The 18,196-nt window shown below is 39.5% G+C and overlaps 1 protein-coding gene across 4 annotated transcripts in view; it reads right to left on the bottom strand.

Annotated features, from left to right (window-relative positions):
• LOC124297413 (epithelial discoidin domain-containing receptor 1-like) overlaps window positions 1–18,196 on the bottom strand; it is a 143,221-nt gene that overhangs the window by 36,060 nt on the left and 88,965 nt on the right. For all 4 annotated transcript variants that reach the window (XM_046748411.1, XM_046748409.1, XM_046748410.1 and 1 more), the window contains 4 exons: window positions 16,253–16,358; window positions 9,323–9,554; window positions 2,076–2,223; window positions 1,373–1,683 (listed from right to left, as the gene is read on the bottom strand). In XM_046748411.1, the coding sequence (XP_046604367.1) occupies window positions 1,373–1,683; window positions 2,076–2,223; window positions 9,323–9,554; window positions 16,253–16,358 (797 nt within the window). The remainder of the gene's footprint in view (window positions 1–1,372; window positions 1,684–2,075; window positions 2,224–9,322; window positions 9,555–16,252; window positions 16,359–18,196) is intronic.

Raw genomic sequence — 18,196 nt, 5'->3', positions numbered from 1 at the left:
TAAAGGATGGCAAGAACGGTTAGAGCGTCTTTTCACCCCCGTCGGAAGCTTCGGAGCAGATAATTCAGCCCTGCGCCGGTTGATTTCTGGTTAGGTTAGGCTCGACGAGGATCGCGAGCACGAGGTTCCTGATTTAATTCTTGAGATTTCGCGGGCGGGGTTTGGGGCCGGTGGGAAAGAGGGGATCGGCAGCGAGCCACGCGTCAAGGGGCACAATGGGATATAACGACAATAAAGGCTGCAGGACGAGGCACGGCGCGCGGGTAGGTATACAAGGCGTCCGGGAGACATTGAGATTCGCTAGGTGCTTCCTTGATAAAGCGTCGAGTGGAATATTCAATCAACCCGTAGCGAGGGATCGTCGTCCAGGCGTCTATGCCCCCGGAGTTGGTGCAGGATCACAGCCTGTTGATCGTCGCCTGTGCCTCTTTGGTATTCCGAGTCCGCCGCGCGGACACCGAAGCTCGCCTTCGCCTCGGGATCAGTAGACGGGCCCCGGCGAATCCACCACTCGACTCCACAAACTCGGTCAGTCCCCCTCAGAGGTGCTGGGGGGCCCTGGTGACTAGCCGCGAGTAAACACCCCGGGATAATGGCTACTTATTACGCGAGCTTAACCGAGACCCGAATCCCGATTAGTCTCTCGAGTCGAATTCTATTGCATAATTAAATCTGGGATTAATATTCGACTTGTGAGAGATTCGCAAAACTCCGTGGATTGAGAGGTTGCTATTAGTCATACTTTATCGACTGAGTAAAATGTCACGTATTTTCGCTATTATCAAAGTCTACGCATCGCTGATGTGAAAATACCGCATTCAGTGTAATATAAAAATAAAAAGTTTTCTCTTATGCAACAACAATGTCAAAAAATTCATTCCTGTAATCAAATTACCATTTACCGCAGTAATATATTTTTTCATGCAATTGCATGTAGAATTACGTTTAGTGCGAAATTTTTGCATCAGTACCGCGCAGGCTTCGATAATAGTAAAAAAAAGTGGGATTTTACTCAGTCGGTAAGGTCTTGACTATCAGCTTCTTCCTAAGAGTTAGCCTAAAGGTGATTTTTGGGAATGTGATACATCGCTCGATTCACCACCGATTCTCAAAGGCATACCTACCTCCACCATAAAATAGGTACAGAAAGGCTCACACGCTGAGCGTTGTAAGAATGCTTTTTGACCGGCGGCGCGTCGGCTCTGCGTTGTCTGGAAAGTTTTTCCGCGTTTTACACACACGTGGAAAGGGGCAGAAGGTTTCAAGGTATTTTGTTTCACCGTGCAGTCTGTAAACGCGTAGAGCCGGGAACACGAGATAGGGGTTGGGCGTAATACAAAGTAAAGGAATCTATGTGGCATGATATACCGACCTGTACGTCCCTGGTGAACTGGTTGTTGCAGTATATGTGAACGGCAGAGAATTCCCGCACCTGGTCAAACTCGAACTTTATCTCGAGGGGCTGACCGGACCTTGTGTCGTTCCTCCAACCGACCCAACCCTGGCTACGATCGTAGTCGTAGAAGCCCATCTTGAAGTTGTCAGGACCCGTCTGCCCGTCCGTCAGCTGGCCAAGGCCCCGCTGGAGGTCTCCGTCCCAGTGACCGTCGTACGTCGCGTCGAAAAATTCCCACCCGTTGCCTCGCTTGTCGCCCTGGGGCATCGAGTACGACACGACGCCGTCTGAAGGTGGCAGAAATCAACGAGAAAACTCATCGGTAATCGGCAATCGGTAATCGGTAATCGGCATTCAGCAATCAGCAATCACCCATCACAATTCAGTAATCAGTAATCAGTAATAGGCAATCGACAATCGGCATTCAGCAATCAGTAACCAGAATTCAGTAACCAGCAATAGGCAATCGGCAATCGGCATTCAGTAATCAGCAATCACCAATCATGATTCAGTAATCAGTAATCAGCAATAGGTAATCGACAATCGGCATTCAGCAATCAGTAACCAGAATTCAGTAACCAGTAATAGGCAATCGGCAATCGGTAATCGGCAATCAGTAATCGTTAATCGGGCTGCGACTATGTATCTAGATTCTGAAGCACTGCTTGATTATACGCACCTGACCAATAGCATCCGTAGAGTTCCACCCGCATGCAGACCGTTCGACGGTGGTAGCTGTACGGCAAAAAACGGACCTTGCTCGCCCATAGGGGCGGTTTCAGTTCGTGTTTCGACTCGAGGTACGTGTTCGTGTTCCCTTTGATAACCTGAAACAGTTATTGAACGATTTTCGTCAGGCTGAAGCATTTATACAGGATGCCGCATGGTTAGGGGTCGAAAATTAAAATGGACACGCTATAAATGGATATAATATCGAATATTCAACTATGCACGAAAGTTTAATTCGTACAGGGATTTAGAAATTTTGCAGAATTTATTTACAAAATTAGGTAAAACGGTTTGAATATATATTCTACATTTTTAATTCAATTTATCCGTTTTTCTAAATTATACACGCACCGTACAAATTTCTTATATGTACATATTTTCCGACCGTGCTTTCGGCCCGAATTTTCAATCTCTGCTCACATAGAACATGATTTTTTATTTCCAGTCGTAGCGTGACCGCGCCGTCGTAAAGAGTAATTATGTGCTTCCAGGGAAAAGCTTTTTCGTAATTGTTTGCTCATTTATTTACACGCGTCGGAATCAATCTGCACGCGTTTCAATCAAATCATCGATAATAGCTTGCCAAGGAAAATAGTAAAACGAGTCTTTTCACAAACATCGTCGTGCCGCCATTATATTCCGATGATTCCTGCAGCTATGGTGTTTCTCAATCCCGTTTCAGCGGTATCACGACACTGTAGCTACGAGGGAAAATATTGATCCCGTGTTACCGATTTATGAATAAAATAAACCGTTTACTCAACCCGACGCCGCGATCACGCAAGCCGCAGGTTTGCTCGTGCTTCCAGCTTTTTCTGTCCCGCAAGCCCTCTTTCTCAATATTTGCAAATGGATCTGCGAGCAAAAAACGCCACGCTGCAAGTGGCGTGACGGATTTTTCCATCCAGTTACGGTCAGAGCTTTTCGCTGCAGCGCCCTTCGGATACGGGAATGCACCCTCTTCCCGGTCTCCCGGAGGCGTGGGTCGATTCCTCCTCATTCCAGGCGCGCACCTGGGACTCGGGAAAGAAGTGAAGTCGGGGCTCGTTCGCGTATACATTTCACCTCGAATAAGGCTGGGTGTTATTCTCGATTACACCCGGGGCGCTTTCGACCTGCGGGAGATTCCTTACTTTCTGTGTCTGTGTCTGTGCATCCTGAGAGTCCTGTTGCGAGTCCGTTTCCGGTTCTTCACCGCAAGCTCGACCGAAGTATAGCTTGCTTAGTCACCCCATAGAAATTCTCTCCATCTCTCCGCACCCGGAGAAACCCCAACGCAATTATCTCGTCCATTCTCAGCCTCTGGTGCTATTCGTTCGGTCTGTTACTCGCGCGTTAAACACCGAGTAATTGCGGAGGCGCGTGCAGTTGCCGTTCAAACGTCGCGACGACGACGACGACGACGACGACGAAAAATTACCGACGACGGATTTCGTCGCTTTTAAACGCCTCGTTGCAACCTTCTCTCAACTCGTGTAAATTAAACGATATTCGCCGAATTTTCGGTCAACTTTTTATGGCATAAAATTCTATGAATTTTAAGGTATGTAAAATATGTTCAAAAGAAAATATTCAATTATATCATCACACTTTTTTAACGCACTCTGATACATTTGGAACATACTCCGAAATGTCCACTTTTGTTACGCGTAAACATAAAAATAATTTATTTTACAGGATTAAAACTATCGAACAAATTAAATTATCCTAGTATGAATTTCACATACAAAACGGTGAGATCAAAATTTCTTTTTTCTATAGAAAACCACATCAGATTATCAAATTTTTATTCCGTCGACGTAAATTGCTCGGTATTACGAGAAAAAGGTTTATGTTTGATTCGGAGCTTCGAATGAACAAAATTCAACCTCGGATGAGGCTGGTAATTTTGCAAACTTTTAGCAGTAGTTTAGTGCTTGCGAAAAAATCGCATCTTTTTTTTTAACATTTTTGTATTATTGAATCGTATACCGTGCATATGAGATCATCATCTGTAAACAAATGCAGTTTCACACATCGCTGTGCAATACAAGATACGACGCAAGAAGCATCACGATATATCCGGAAACCGATGTACAAAGGAGGTGAAATTCGATAGTAAAATACCCGCGGGGCCCGCAGGATGGTGACGTGAATCTATAAAACTTTTACGATATCCCATATAAATTTGAAACGACAATATATATATATATATATATATGTGTGTATTGTCGTATGTGTGTGTGTGTGTGTGTGTGTAAAGTCTTTCTCTTCATTCTCCATTTTCCTCCTCTTCTTTCGTCCTCCCCGCAATCATATACATACATATATATATATACACATATATGTAACATTATGCAACAAATACTGTTCCGGCTTCAATAAATCGCGTAGAAAATGTAGGGAAACAAAGCTGTAGGTACACGTCATGTTATAAAATTGAAAAATGTAATAAAATTAAAAGATTGGTATAGAGAGTGAGAGAGAAAGATAGAGACAGAGAGAGGAAAGTGTGTTAAAAAATGACCAAAAAAAAAGATCAGAAAACGCAATTCATCCGCACTCTCTCTCTCTCTCTCTCTCTCTCTCTCTCTCTCGGTGGTCACGCCTTTGTCCCGCCTGTTCTTCGCGTTTCTCTATCGCCTCGCGTGTCGTTCTCTTCGCTGTATGTAATATTCGAGCCGTTCTGTAGCTGATTACGCAGGTGATCCAGACAACCTTCGTATGTGTGTGTACAAGGCATGTACACAGCTTGTTGATTGTCACAAAAAAGCTCCCGACGCCTGATTGCAGCTGGTTCGCGTTCGGTAAGAGAAAATTCGCGTGACGAGTTCTCTCGCCTAATATATTACACATTTTCACAAACAAGTTTTTTAACCACGAAGTTACCCGCGATAATCGTGCGCACCGGAGTGTGCCGCGAGAATGAAAGGACGCGAAACGAATTAAAATTGAAAATCCGTCGCGAGCGAAGAAAAAAAAAACAAAAAAGTGTTTTTCCACGATTTTTCACCCTTTTTCATCCAAACCGCACGACTCGATTGAATCGGTAAGAGGCAGGTGATCGATTAATCGATTATATCGTATTTTTTTAAAACAGTGTACGAACCGACGAGTGGATGAAATTCTGTTTGTCTTCCTGAATGACAATTTCATAAATTTCAAAAAAAACTTTATTCTAAACTACGCGAATATAAAATTTCTCCAAATCGATGTTAAAAGCGAGAGAGAAAAAAAAAAATAGAAAAAAGAACTGAAACTCGCAAACTAGAATAATGTAAATACAATTGAACACTTCGCAAAGCAAACTTCGACCATACAATCAATGCGATTCGAATATTAATTATTAATATATTAGTAACATAGAAGGAAGAAAAAAGTTAATCCATGGTTAGATGAAAAGGGTATTGAGTAGTGATTATTTATTTGTACATATATATGCATGTGAATATTGCCGGATCGTTTAGCTGGCATAATCGGCGAGCATCATGCGAGACTAAATCGGTGTGATTTAATACGCGTTATGCCTTCACCTCTACACATGCATACGAATCGATAGCCTTTGTGGAGCTTGCATTATACCGTGAAAGCTCCGCACCCCGTTTGTAGCTGACCAATTTCCCCGTTGTCGCTTCGTTTTCCGCGTACTGCATTATATATATTCAACCTAGGCACACACACATATATATATATATATATATATATATATATATATATATATATATATATATATATATATATATGTGTATATCTTATCTTAATATATATAAATCTCGTGTCACGATGTTTGTCCTCAATGGACTCCTAAACCACTTAACCGATTATAATAAAATACGCACACCATGTGCAGTTCGATCCAACTTGAGAGATAGGATAGTTTAAATCTCAAATTATAGTCGCAATTTTAATTTATTGCTAATTATTTGTCTGTTATTATTCGACAGTCACAATTATCTGTTAACTCCAAATGATTCTAACAGATGTCGATACCTTTCGACTGGGTTGAGTAAGTAATCAATAGATGGCGCTGCTATGGTAAATCTACGAACGTGTCATATAAGCTACACTAGCAACCCATCCCGGCTTCGCACGGGCATATAATAATATAATAAAAGAAAATACACAATGTTTACAGTGAGTTTCTAGAAAAATAACATTTATATTATTACTTAATATTATTATATGCCCGTGCGAAGCCGGGATGGGCTGCTAGTATACTATATATATTGCACATTCAACAGCGTACGTCCAGCAACAGGGCGACATATGTATATATGTTGTATAATAAGTGTATTTATATATTCCATGGTGCCATTATGCGTCGTAGGTATGTAGATACGCATATGCCTGCGTGTCCAGATGTTGCCGGGATAGAGAAACGGCGTTGTGTAGGTAAAGCGGCTAATGAGGCCCGGGAACGCAGTTGCACCGCGGTTTTTGACGTGCCTATTTATTATTAACGCAACCCAAAAAAAGCTTTTGGCTCTGCCTCGAGCCTTAATTACCACTGGAGCAGCTCTTTTGAAGCGCGAGCGAGTCCGCTAACGTAAGCCGACTTTCTCTCTCTCTCTCTCTCTCTCTCTCTCTCTCTCTCGTTTCAAACGACCAACGCATACGCTTATTTAACGTACTGCATTAAACTCGATTTTATCCTTCTTGTATTATACTACTTTTAAATTCCTCACCGCGAATAATTTCGCGTTAGTATAATAAATTTTCACACCCGCACCCTAAGATTCACAATTTATATTCAAACCACTTGCGAAGTGTCTCCCTTAATTTGCTAATTGACATTTACTGCCACTGTTTTATATTTCTCTTCGAACGCGTATTTAAATATAACACTGAGACGAATATTCTGAATTTTAAATAGAAACTTATGACGTCATAGCAGAAGACATGCCTCCAAGGTTCGTCCTTTACCGAAAAAAGAGCCGAAAGGCCGTGTCACCCATTCAGAGGGCGTATTTTTCTTTCCTTTCCTAGCTCTCTCTCTCTTTCTATTCTTTTTTTCTTTCATTTTGTGGCAGAGGTAAGATGAAGCCGTCAAAGACTTTTGACTCGGTATGCAGGCAAGCAGCTAAGACTGGGTATAAAACGGGGTGGTGTCTTTTTTCTTTTTTTTTTTGGAAGGAGAAGGAAAAAAAAAACGGCAGGGATGGCTCTTGGAGCCGCGTTACAATAGCCAAGAAGAAGAAGAAGAAGGAGAAGAGAGCGATCGAGAGGGTAAAAATATACCTAACCAACCTCGGCTCCGCCTTTCGGAGGAAATCGGCTGTCAATCAGCGATAACTTAACCCCATTGAAATATTCAAAAAGAGGGAAGCCGGCAGGCTTGAATACGGGGGGGGCGCGTCAAATCTCGACCGAAAAACGAGTCAACCCGTATTTTCACCCTGCGGGGACATATCAGGGTTGAAACGATGAAACACAGGCCAACTTCAGAGTACCTATACATATAATATACGGTATTCGGGAAATTCTCGCGGTAGCCATAAATCAAACTGTCCAAAGTTTCGTCCTTCTTCTGTATACGTGTGTATTATACCTATACGTATAGCTGGGTTCGAAAATCCGCAGTGCGTTCAAAATTTATCCAGAAATTTATGCCGGCGAGAATGAAAAAATGACGTCAAATTTCGTGATTCCGATAATCGTTGTTCGAGATGTAAGTGCGGACTTTTTTTTCACCCGTCTCTGATTAACCAGTGAGAAAATTGACCGCCTTTTGAGATCGGTTCAGGCTCACGAGAAACCGATGCGACTCTTCGCGGCCTGGCGGCGAGCGGTGGTACTAAACGAGAAAGTGGCGAAGGTGCGAGATCAAAGCACGAAGAGGGTATAAAATTGCTTTCCAGGTTGAAGATAAGCTGCTTACGCGCGTTCAGAGGGTCGGGAGTAATCCATTCTCTAATTCTTTGCTTTGACTGCTTTGAACTCGGCGGGTTGCTTGCTCTCTGCTCTTAAACGCGCGCCATGCAGCGCAAAGATGCCAGAAATAATAATCTTCCTCTTGCCTCAGCTTTATACACACACACACACACACACACGCATACACAAATTCAAACATACGTACGTACACAGATAAACGCGCGGCGCATACTTTAATCGTAATTGAATTATTATTTTAAGGCCGGTATCGCCGTAACACCGGCCGCTTCTATTTACAGAGGTTGCAGGTTAACCTCGAAACTCCACCAGGGGCCAGAATTCGAATTTAAAGTAAGCACAATGGCAAAAGTAAAGTAGATACGGCAGCCCCGATACCTACGCCTGTGAATCACGCTAATAGAACACATTTGTATCAATATATTCGGTACCGCACACGTTCGAAACCCTCGCAATATCATTCCTTCCCAGTTTCCCTTTAACATTGATGAGCCAGAGATCTTCTATCCTTATTACGCTTGTATCGCATTCCTTGAAATGCGATTCGGTCGAATTGCGATACACTTTTCTTTCTTTTTTTTTTTTTTTTTGGTGGGGGATGTTTGAATTAGCCGGACACGCGGCCGTATAAGGGAAGATTTATCGCCGTTATAGAGCAATTATTCCTCGTCCCGTGGGAATAACGAATGTCGCACCCGTCGCGTTTTTCACTACTGCTGCGGGGCGAGCTCCTCGGTGTGATCAAACATATTTACAAGGATGAGATGTCGCGCGGCTTATAGGATTGGCGGATTTCGAAGATGATATAAAAAAAAAAAAAAAAAAAAAACACTTCGCACACTCTTCAGTCGGAACAATGAGCGAGACCCGTTTTATCGGCTTTTTCACCGAATCGGCATCATTTGACAAGGATAAAGGAAGAAAGAAAAATTAATTGAAAAAAAAAAAAATATGCGACAAACGTGATTTAAAACATTTTTCACGTCATGCAGTTTTTGTTTTTCTTTTTCTTTTTTTTTTAACTATGTTTTCATCACCGATCTCAATAGGAAATTTAAAAACTTTTTATCTTTCGTACTCGCGGAGTCAATTTTATCACACCTTGTGTACGGTCATATTTCCTTAAGATATTACTGAAAGGATAGTCAAAACCAAAAGTGAGTCTCGCTGAGAATATTGAACACTTCGCGATGAGATAAATGATTTGAAAAAAAAAATAAATCGTAACCAGGCTTATAAGATGATTCGTTTTTGATAAGTTTAATTTGTTAATAATAGAAAAAAAAAATAAAGAGAACAAAAGAGACCAGGACACGTCTCGGGACTCACCTCTTCGCCCTTCGCGTCCCTGTAACGAACCCATTTTCCAAGTCGGGGACGCCAGTACTCGAGCAGATACGCTTCCGCGTATTCGACGCCGACTCCGTTTCCAAATCGGCCCTGAGTTCCGGTCGCCGTGATCAGATGGACGGTGTGCAAATCGACTTGAAGCCACTCCCGAGGCTCCGTCGTTATCTGCTCCTTGGGACACCAGGCGCCGCCCTGATTCTCAGTCCGCAACCTGCAAACGAACAAAAATCCCAATCCGCATATTCAATAAAGACATGTAGCAAGAAAAAAAAATTTTTTTTTAAATTTTTGAGTCTTATATGTACATATATATACCGGGGCAATCTCTTGAAACTTGAAAATCAACTGCGCATGCGCGAGTTTTATCGGCTGTTCGTGCAGGCTTGCCATCCCGAGTTTTCAGCTGTCAAACTCTTTCTGCCGGCAATGTAGTTGATACGAAGTTTCGAGGTTAGAATTTCAAATAATTGAAGCAGTGACTCGGAAAGGTTTCGGAAGCATTTGTTATTGGGTCGGAAAGTTGATTCTTCGAAGAACGGTCGAAATTTAATGCTTATGCTTTTCGATACTTCAAACGTAGACATTTTGCGTAAGTTGGCCCGCCTGCATCTCAGACAAGAATATCGCTGCGGGAAGATTTCACCGACCAATGAGATTGAATTATTTGGCGCATGCGCGGTTGATTTTCAACTTTAAAGAGATTGTTCCGGTACATATTGTCGATTAGACAGCGATCTCACTTCTGACACCAGTATTGAGTAAGAAGTCACATAGCAAGGACGAAATTGTAGGAAAAGAATACATTGATCGAGCATAAGATCCTGCGTGAACGGCTCGAGATTGATTTTTTTTCACTGTTTGCTGAGGGACCGTGCATGAATTGAAAAATGGTCAACCCTTTGAGTCACACATTATTGTGCTGAGTCAATTATTATAACTAGATGGTATTCGATGATTTTTGGGATAGCTAATTACGAATCCGATATCAGATTTTGAAACTTTAAGACGGTGGATCTAATATGGCGGACGAAAATTTTTTATTTCATCGAATGCGGTGAAAAAACTCTATGCAGAGGTTTTCGGGTTCGCTGATTGGATTCGCTTTACCAAATTTTCAAAATCTGATTTCAGATTCGTAATCAATGATCCCAAAAACCGTTGGACGGGGTTTTTTCACCGGATTCGATCGAATTTAAAAATTTTTACCACCTTATTGGATCAGCCATCTTGAATTTTTAAAATCCGTCAATGATCATAATTTTTTTCAATCAATTTGCTTCTAACAATAATAACTTGCATTATATAGCAACAATTACTCTCGAGTTTTGAAAACCTCATCAGAAATAACAAAAACCGCAAAGAAATATGTTTTCAAAGTTTCTGAATATACAAAAAATGGATATAAAATAGGTGGTAAGAATACTTACCACTGTGGCTCAAAGGGTTAAACAGCTGATAAGGGATGAAGGTTTTTGAAATCGGGTAAAAAAAAGAGCTTTAAAAAGTCAAAGAGTCGGTAAAAGCGATTCGAGAGTGCTAGAACGAAGCTTGAATGCATATTTCCACGGTATTTCTGACCGAGTGTGGAAACCGTTGCACGCTAAATGACGGTATGGATTTTCTGGATTTATACCGCGTGGTCAGCATCGTCGGGCAAAAGTTTTGGATTTCAGGGATTTAGCCTGAAGCTGAAAGCACTCGGGTTTTAATCTCGGGAGGGGGATTCCAGTGAATAAAAGATGAGGTGGAGAAGGTGGGAAAAAGAGGCAGCTTCTTAATTGCGGGGTGCCGGTTCAGCATCGTCCGTGTCGACGTGAAATTTCGTCGACGACGAATATCGAGGGTTATACCTTATACCTGGTATAATAAAGAATATATACGCCGAGATGAACAAGTAGGACGTTGCTTCGCGATAATGAAGAGAGGATCGTTTTTCAAAAAGAAGGAAATCTCGCGGGCATATCCATTTTTTCTCCCCTACTTTTCCTCACGCTTTAACTCAGTTTATTTGCAACTCAAAATGATTTTTCTTACTTTTTTAATTTGACTGTTGAAATATGGAAGAAACGAATTCTGATATTGTAGTATTATTTTTCGATTTTACATTCCCCGTGTTTTGGATTTAGAAATTATTAAATTCATACTTCAAATTCGTGATCAGTGACCTCAAAAATTCCCTCGGTTAACAAAATTCAGGTCAAAATATTCAGTTGAAAAATACAGTCAAAGTTATCTGTACCGGTGTAAATTCAATATTTGAAACGGTAATATAATTGCTATGTAAAATTTAGGGTGGTCTAAACTTGCGGGTCGAAAAAATTTTCATCAGGATCGGTTCTAAATAACAAAAAAAAAAAAATCTGTGTAAAGTTTCAAACCTCTGCGTGAAAACTGGACTTCGGTATAAATTAAGGTAGCGATATGAAACTTGGCAGACTTATTGCTTATAAGGGTAGGAACAAACCTTAATTTATACATAAGCTTAATAGCGTCACTTTTATTAGGCTTATATATAACAAGGTAACAATAATTACGAAATTTTAAAATTTTCAGGCTTAGTTCATATCATTATAACAAACAACGCTGTAAACTTTCAATTCAGTCCCTAAATTTATACCAAAGTAACATAAAAAACGAAACAACTGTTTATTAAAACTACAAGTATTTCACACTTAAAACTTTCAGAGCTTAGAGACACATGTTCCAGTTTTGACGTAGAAGCTCGAAGCTTGATACAGATTTTTTTTCAATGATTCGAAACAAATCCCAACGAAAATTTTTCCGACCCCCAAACCAAGGACCACCCCGATAAACGCAGACACTATTTTTTTAACCCCCACAATAATTTCCACCCTTGATTTTTTCTCTTCACTCTCTTTTATTTCCAACTTTATATTACTGACGTATGTAAGGTTTGAATATTCGATAGACTTGCACCCCAGTAACGTATCTCAACTTCACCTCGTTTCAACCCCTTACCTAAAGTCTAACCCCTCGGCTAGCCGGCAGAGACAAATAGAAACTCACGTCGCTACTCAACGTCTGAAAACTATAACCGGTTGGGTTGTGTACTCGGAATGACGAAGTTTACGCCAAAGTTTACGGTACGTTTATAGGTGTACAATACACGATACGCCTAAGTATATGTATATATGTATATATATATATATATATATATATATGTATATATGTATATATATATATATATATATATATATATATATATATATATATATGTATATATGTATATATATATATATATATATATATATATATATATATATATATATATATATATATATATATATATATATATGCAACGTATATGCACACAAACGCGAAAGTGTCAGGCGAGTAATTAATTATCTTTCCCTCTGACATATTTCGCGCGAATCGCATGCAAACTATTCAAGCCTAACAAAACATCCAAGTTCAACGGTTATTACAGATGCGCGACAAAAGCTTGACGAATATTTATGTAATAACGAAATGACGTTGATGCATGAAAGTTAAAAAACAATAAGAACGAGAATATGATTCGAAAAGACGTGTATATTCTCCTCTCGTAGAACGAACATACACATATAAATGAAAATTCAAGTTTATATATATATATGGGATTATAAAATAGATCTCAGTGAACGTAACGTAACGAATGAAAACGATATTTTAAGAATGGATCAATGGATTTGAATCAAAATTGGTAGCGCGAGGTTTTTTGGGCCGCTAATCACGAAACTAAGGTCAGATTTGCAAAATTTATAATTGGCGTATTCGATAAGTTGAAAAAAAAAAACTAAAAACATTTGGATTTTGATGAAAATTGGTATTCTTCGGTTCGTTGAGTGGCTGATCACGAATCTGAAGTCAGATTGCGAAATCTAAAATAGCGATCCAATATGATGGGAGAAAATCTAAAAATATTCCATTATAGTGGTTCAAAATTTAAAAAATCGTCATATTTTCAAGTAAAATGGTATCCGAAGGCTTTAAAATCGTCAATTACGAATCAGAATTTTTATTTCGAAATTCGAATTGGATATTATTCATTTTCTGGCTGCTGGCCAGTCTAAAAAGAATTGCAAAGAATAATCCAAATACACAATTCCGGGTACAAATTCAGAACAGTAATTACACTAAACAGTCGCTTTCATATAAAAATTTTTCTTACGATTCGAATGAAATTCGAATTCTTATTAAAATAACAATATTCTTTATTAAAATAACAAAAAAAAAAAAAATACTCTACAACGATATGATGAAATTATTTTTCCACCACGAGGTAATATTTTATCGTTTGTTCAATACCGCGTTATATATAGTAACCATATATTTAGAGTACATGGGATATTATATATACATCCTTACACGTATATACAATACGTCGAACTGATCCGGGTTGGGGTTATAAAAGGAGAGGCGACGTGGTGAGCCCATTGTGCGTCTAAAAGTGGGTGTAATAAAGCGAAATTTTTATCATCAAGCACAGCATTGATTTCCCGGTTGCGTATATAGGTATATAGTATAGGTATACGTACGATATATATATATAACGCACGTACCTTGCAAGGGTGAGATCGACACCTGCGGTGCGTTTCTCGGGGGGAGGGGAGGGGGGGGGGGGGTGGATGATAATAAAAGATTGTTGCGATAATCAATCCTATCTCTTAAACCCTGGAACGTAAAACGGGTGTGGTGAAAAAACACCACGCGCGAATTTAAATTTCCCGCCGCAAGAGAACGCCTTACGTTTTTTGGGACCCGAGGAAACCGAGCGTTATTCAATTTTTTTTTTTAAACTCGGGCGAAAAGATTTCTTATCCGACGTGCGATTCTTTGTTAAAAAACGAAGAAACGGAACCTAACGATATGACGTGATCGATAGATGGAATTTACGAGGTTGGGGTTTACCCCCCCCCCCCCCCCCCGGTTAATGGGAATGGTGAAAAAAAACACCCATACATGCATGCACTAGGGAAGAAAATTTACGGTTAAAATTTGACGGGGTGAAAGATTTTTTTGGGGATCAATTCGAAGATTTAGCATCAAGCTTATACTACAAGTGTTGAATTGATATCAAATCGTATATCATAGAAGTCAACGATGAAACATTTTCTACGTTGCGTGATAATAATCGTTGTAATAATATTGAACGCGGTTTATAAATTCGACGCAATTGAAATTACAAGAACACAAAAAAAAAAAAATCAATAAAAAATTGTCGGCGTTACATTTTCCGGTTATTACAACCTCAAATCTATACCTTTGCATTATAGTCGATGAAATTCGTTCTTAGAAAATAAACATCAAAATGAACATAACCGCGGTTTGTTACTTAACAGCAAAAAAAAGCAAAAAAGAAAAACGCAGCAAAAAATTGCACATATTACAATTTCCGGCTATTCCTCAAAACTCTACTCAATTAATTACAATTATGCAAGGAATAAAATCCTTACCCTTACGTTATATATGACAAAAAAATTCGTTCTTATAAAATTAACATTACAGCTAATACATAAGCTAAGATACAAGCTGTAAAGTAACGAGGATGTGAGAACGGTGAAGAAACTGAAAACAACAATGACTCGGAATGTCTTTAATCCGGCGGATTGCTGCAGGTACCGACGGTGTGTATTAAATTATACCGCGAAGCGCGTGCCGCGGCACCGAGGGTTCGGGGGGCCCAGAGCTCATCAGAGTTAGGGGCCCATTGAGCCGACCATTGTCTGCGGTAATGGAATGTATTAATATCGGAGCGGCCCGGCTCTGGTCTGCGAGTCCCGAGGGACCCGGCTCTCCCCCTCTTGCATCGCGAAACGAGCGGGTCCAGCAGGAGCTCGAGTCTGGTCCGGGACTCGACGGGGTTTCCCGTCAATGTACGATGTAACGATAAGCGTGGAATCGGGCGAATTAGATAACAAATGAAAGAAATAACAAGCCGGAAAACAACTTTTTCCCGATAGACTGAGAGAAATTTTCAGTTCCGGTTACCGCTCGGTCCGTAATTGTTTTCACTTTTTACCGTAATCCAAAAATGTAGTTCCAGGTAGAAAATGAAAATTAGTTTTCTAGCCGTTACCGGAAAGTCTGCTATCCGTTTACTATTCTTTCGCGATGATCTCGAAAACGGTCGAATGAAAAATCTGAAACCGACAGGATTTGGCAGACGAATGAAAATGTTGAACGTTGAAGATTGATTTATTTCCGGTAGAACCGGAAGGTCCAATTAAATCGGACATGGCAATTTTTCATCCCCGTCATTTCGTTGTTAAATCCTGTAAGTTTTAGATTTTTTCATCTAGCCGTTTCAGAGAACGTCGCTGAAATTTCTGGGACAGACCGACGGACCGACATTTTTTCTAAAAATCTATTTTTGGGATGCTAGAGTTTCGAAAACGCAAAGATTCGTTGATATTCGAGAAAGTGATTTGAGACGGAAGGTAAAAAAAATTAAACAAAAATATAGCTGCATCTCCCTATTTTTCATAATGCTCAAACAATTTTCGGCGTGGATCGTCAATTTTTTTTTTTCTCCCTCATAAGTTTTGTAAAAAATTTATTTTCAAATGTTGAAGATACGATGTTGCGAATATAATCAAATCAAAAAAAAAAAACAGAGAACGAGTGATGAATTTTTTTCACGAAGATTTTTTTGTACAAGTATATACATTAATAAAAGAAACGAAAAAAAAAAATAGTTGAAAATTGTTCGAGTACAATTCGAAACTGCAGCTTATAATATGTATACCTATTGTGGGTGTTTAATTTCGTAACTTTTCTTCAACGATTAGGTATACCTGTATTATAAAATATTTTTTGACGCAGAGAAGAAAAGAAGAAAAAATGAAAAGAAATGAAAAACAAATAAAAAAAAAAAAGGTAAAAACTTTGGACGAGGACGAAACTCACCTAGCCTGATGGGGACCGACGTTTCCGCTGTCGAAACTTGAGCTTGCGGTGATATCGGCGTCCGGAATGGCCCCCGATTCCATGCCAAGAGGGGCGATACATTGGGCTGAAAATTTCAAGCGAGAAGATGAGGCGTTAGGAGACGATCGTAACGGCAATAATTATGTAAAAGGGATGAAAAGGGTGTGTAAACGAGCAAACGAAGGTGCGCCATGGAAAGATAAACTCCCGCGGGTAGAGCGGAAAGGAAATGAAAGGAAAGGGAAGGAAAGGAAAGGAAAGCACGGAGAGAGCTTTTCCACCTCGGTATCACCGGACCCGTATAACAATTATTTCGTAGCAGGTAAACCCGGGGTTAAAAGCTGTGAAGGACAAGCGATACGATTTCGATTAACATGGCTGTTTGGTCGAAAATAAATACTGTTTATCAATTTTATGGGGCGGGGTTGAAATTACTGATTTGAAAAGTTCCGAAAGCGCGCAAATCCCGAATTTTTTTTTATGGCGAAACTTGAAGTGGAGAAATCAAACTTTCGCGAAACGTCAAAGTTTTGAATAGGTCGAAACCCAACGTTCAAAGCTCCGAAAGGACAAAATGCCAGAAAGGCGTAACTCGGAACAAAGTCAAGGTTCCGAAAGTGCGAAAATGAGAAAATTTAAAAGTCTGGAACATTGAAATTTCGAATGATGGAAGATTTTCAGTTATGTGAATATCTGGCTTCGTGAAATTTGACCATATTGATGTTTCTTTGTTTTTGATTTTCGATATTCTTACGTTCGGAATTCTGGTCCTTCTGATTTTCGGTTTTTCTCATTTTTTATACCCACTCGTTGAGTAAACTACAATGCCTGAGTATATATTTTAATATTTTAAATTTCACTCTGTCGAAAGTTTATTTTTCGTAATTTTGCTCCATCAGAGTTTTACTTTTCGGAAATTTTTTCTATCGCAACTTGAATTTTCGGAATCTTGCATTTCGGAACTTTGAACCGTCGGCTTTCCGACCATTCGAAACTTCTTTGTTCCGTAAAAGTCTGATTTCTTTACTTCAAGTTTTGCCAGCAAATAATTCCGAATTATGCGCTTTCGGAACTTTTCAAATTCGTAACTTCGACCTGGCCCCAATTTTATTCACCTGTAGAATACTCACAGTCGAATATTGAATATTTGTAAAATTACTATGTCCGCAATCGATACCTAAAGTTATATTTATAATAATAAAAAAAGAGACCAGATACCAGAGTTATAAAGAAAAGCTGGAACATGATGGATAATTCATTTCAAATCGCTTAAAAATTGGAAAATATCTTTGTTTTTTTTTTTTTTTAATCGTATTTAGTATTTTTGTATAATTTTTTAAATAAATTTTTGCTGCTAGTTGTTACGATAATTTCATAAATATTCAACGTACGACCATCTCGCAAGAAAATTAATAACAAGTATCGATTTTCAGCCAACCAACCTCTTCAAGCTTTTAAATTTCTGCTTTATCGCGTCTCTTTCCCCGCTTGCAGGCCTCCGAAGATGCGAACTGGAAACACGAACCGAAAGTTATCAGGCTTTTACCTCGCGGCGAAGTTTTAACAATATTTAAGGGAAATATATTTATATTACAACCCGGCGAATTTTCATCACGTATACGTATACGTATATACGTAGGTATAAATATGTAATGCATAAATTTCACGTGTAATTATAATGTGACGAGTAGCGAGATTGAGGATCAGACAAATATAATATTATACGCTTGGATTCTACTGGGAAATTTTCATAATCTGTTTAATGTTCCCGTTTATTTTTCTTAGCCACTTTTCTCGCTATCTCGAACCAGTCCATTTTTTCTTGTCTTTTTTTTTTTCCGGGGACGAATTTTTACTCGCTTCGAATAATCACATCCCAACACTTATCGCATGATATGTAAGTGCCAAATTTCCAATGAAATC

This window comes from Neodiprion virginianus, chromosome 2 (assembly GCF_021901495.1).
Source record: "Neodiprion virginianus isolate iyNeoVirg1 chromosome 2, iyNeoVirg1.1, whole genome shotgun sequence".
NCBI classification, from domain to species: domain Eukaryota; kingdom Metazoa; phylum Arthropoda; class Insecta; order Hymenoptera; family Diprionidae; genus Neodiprion; species Neodiprion virginianus.
Note: the sequence above shows the minus strand (reverse complement) of the source record. Positions and strands in the feature narration are given on the sequence as shown.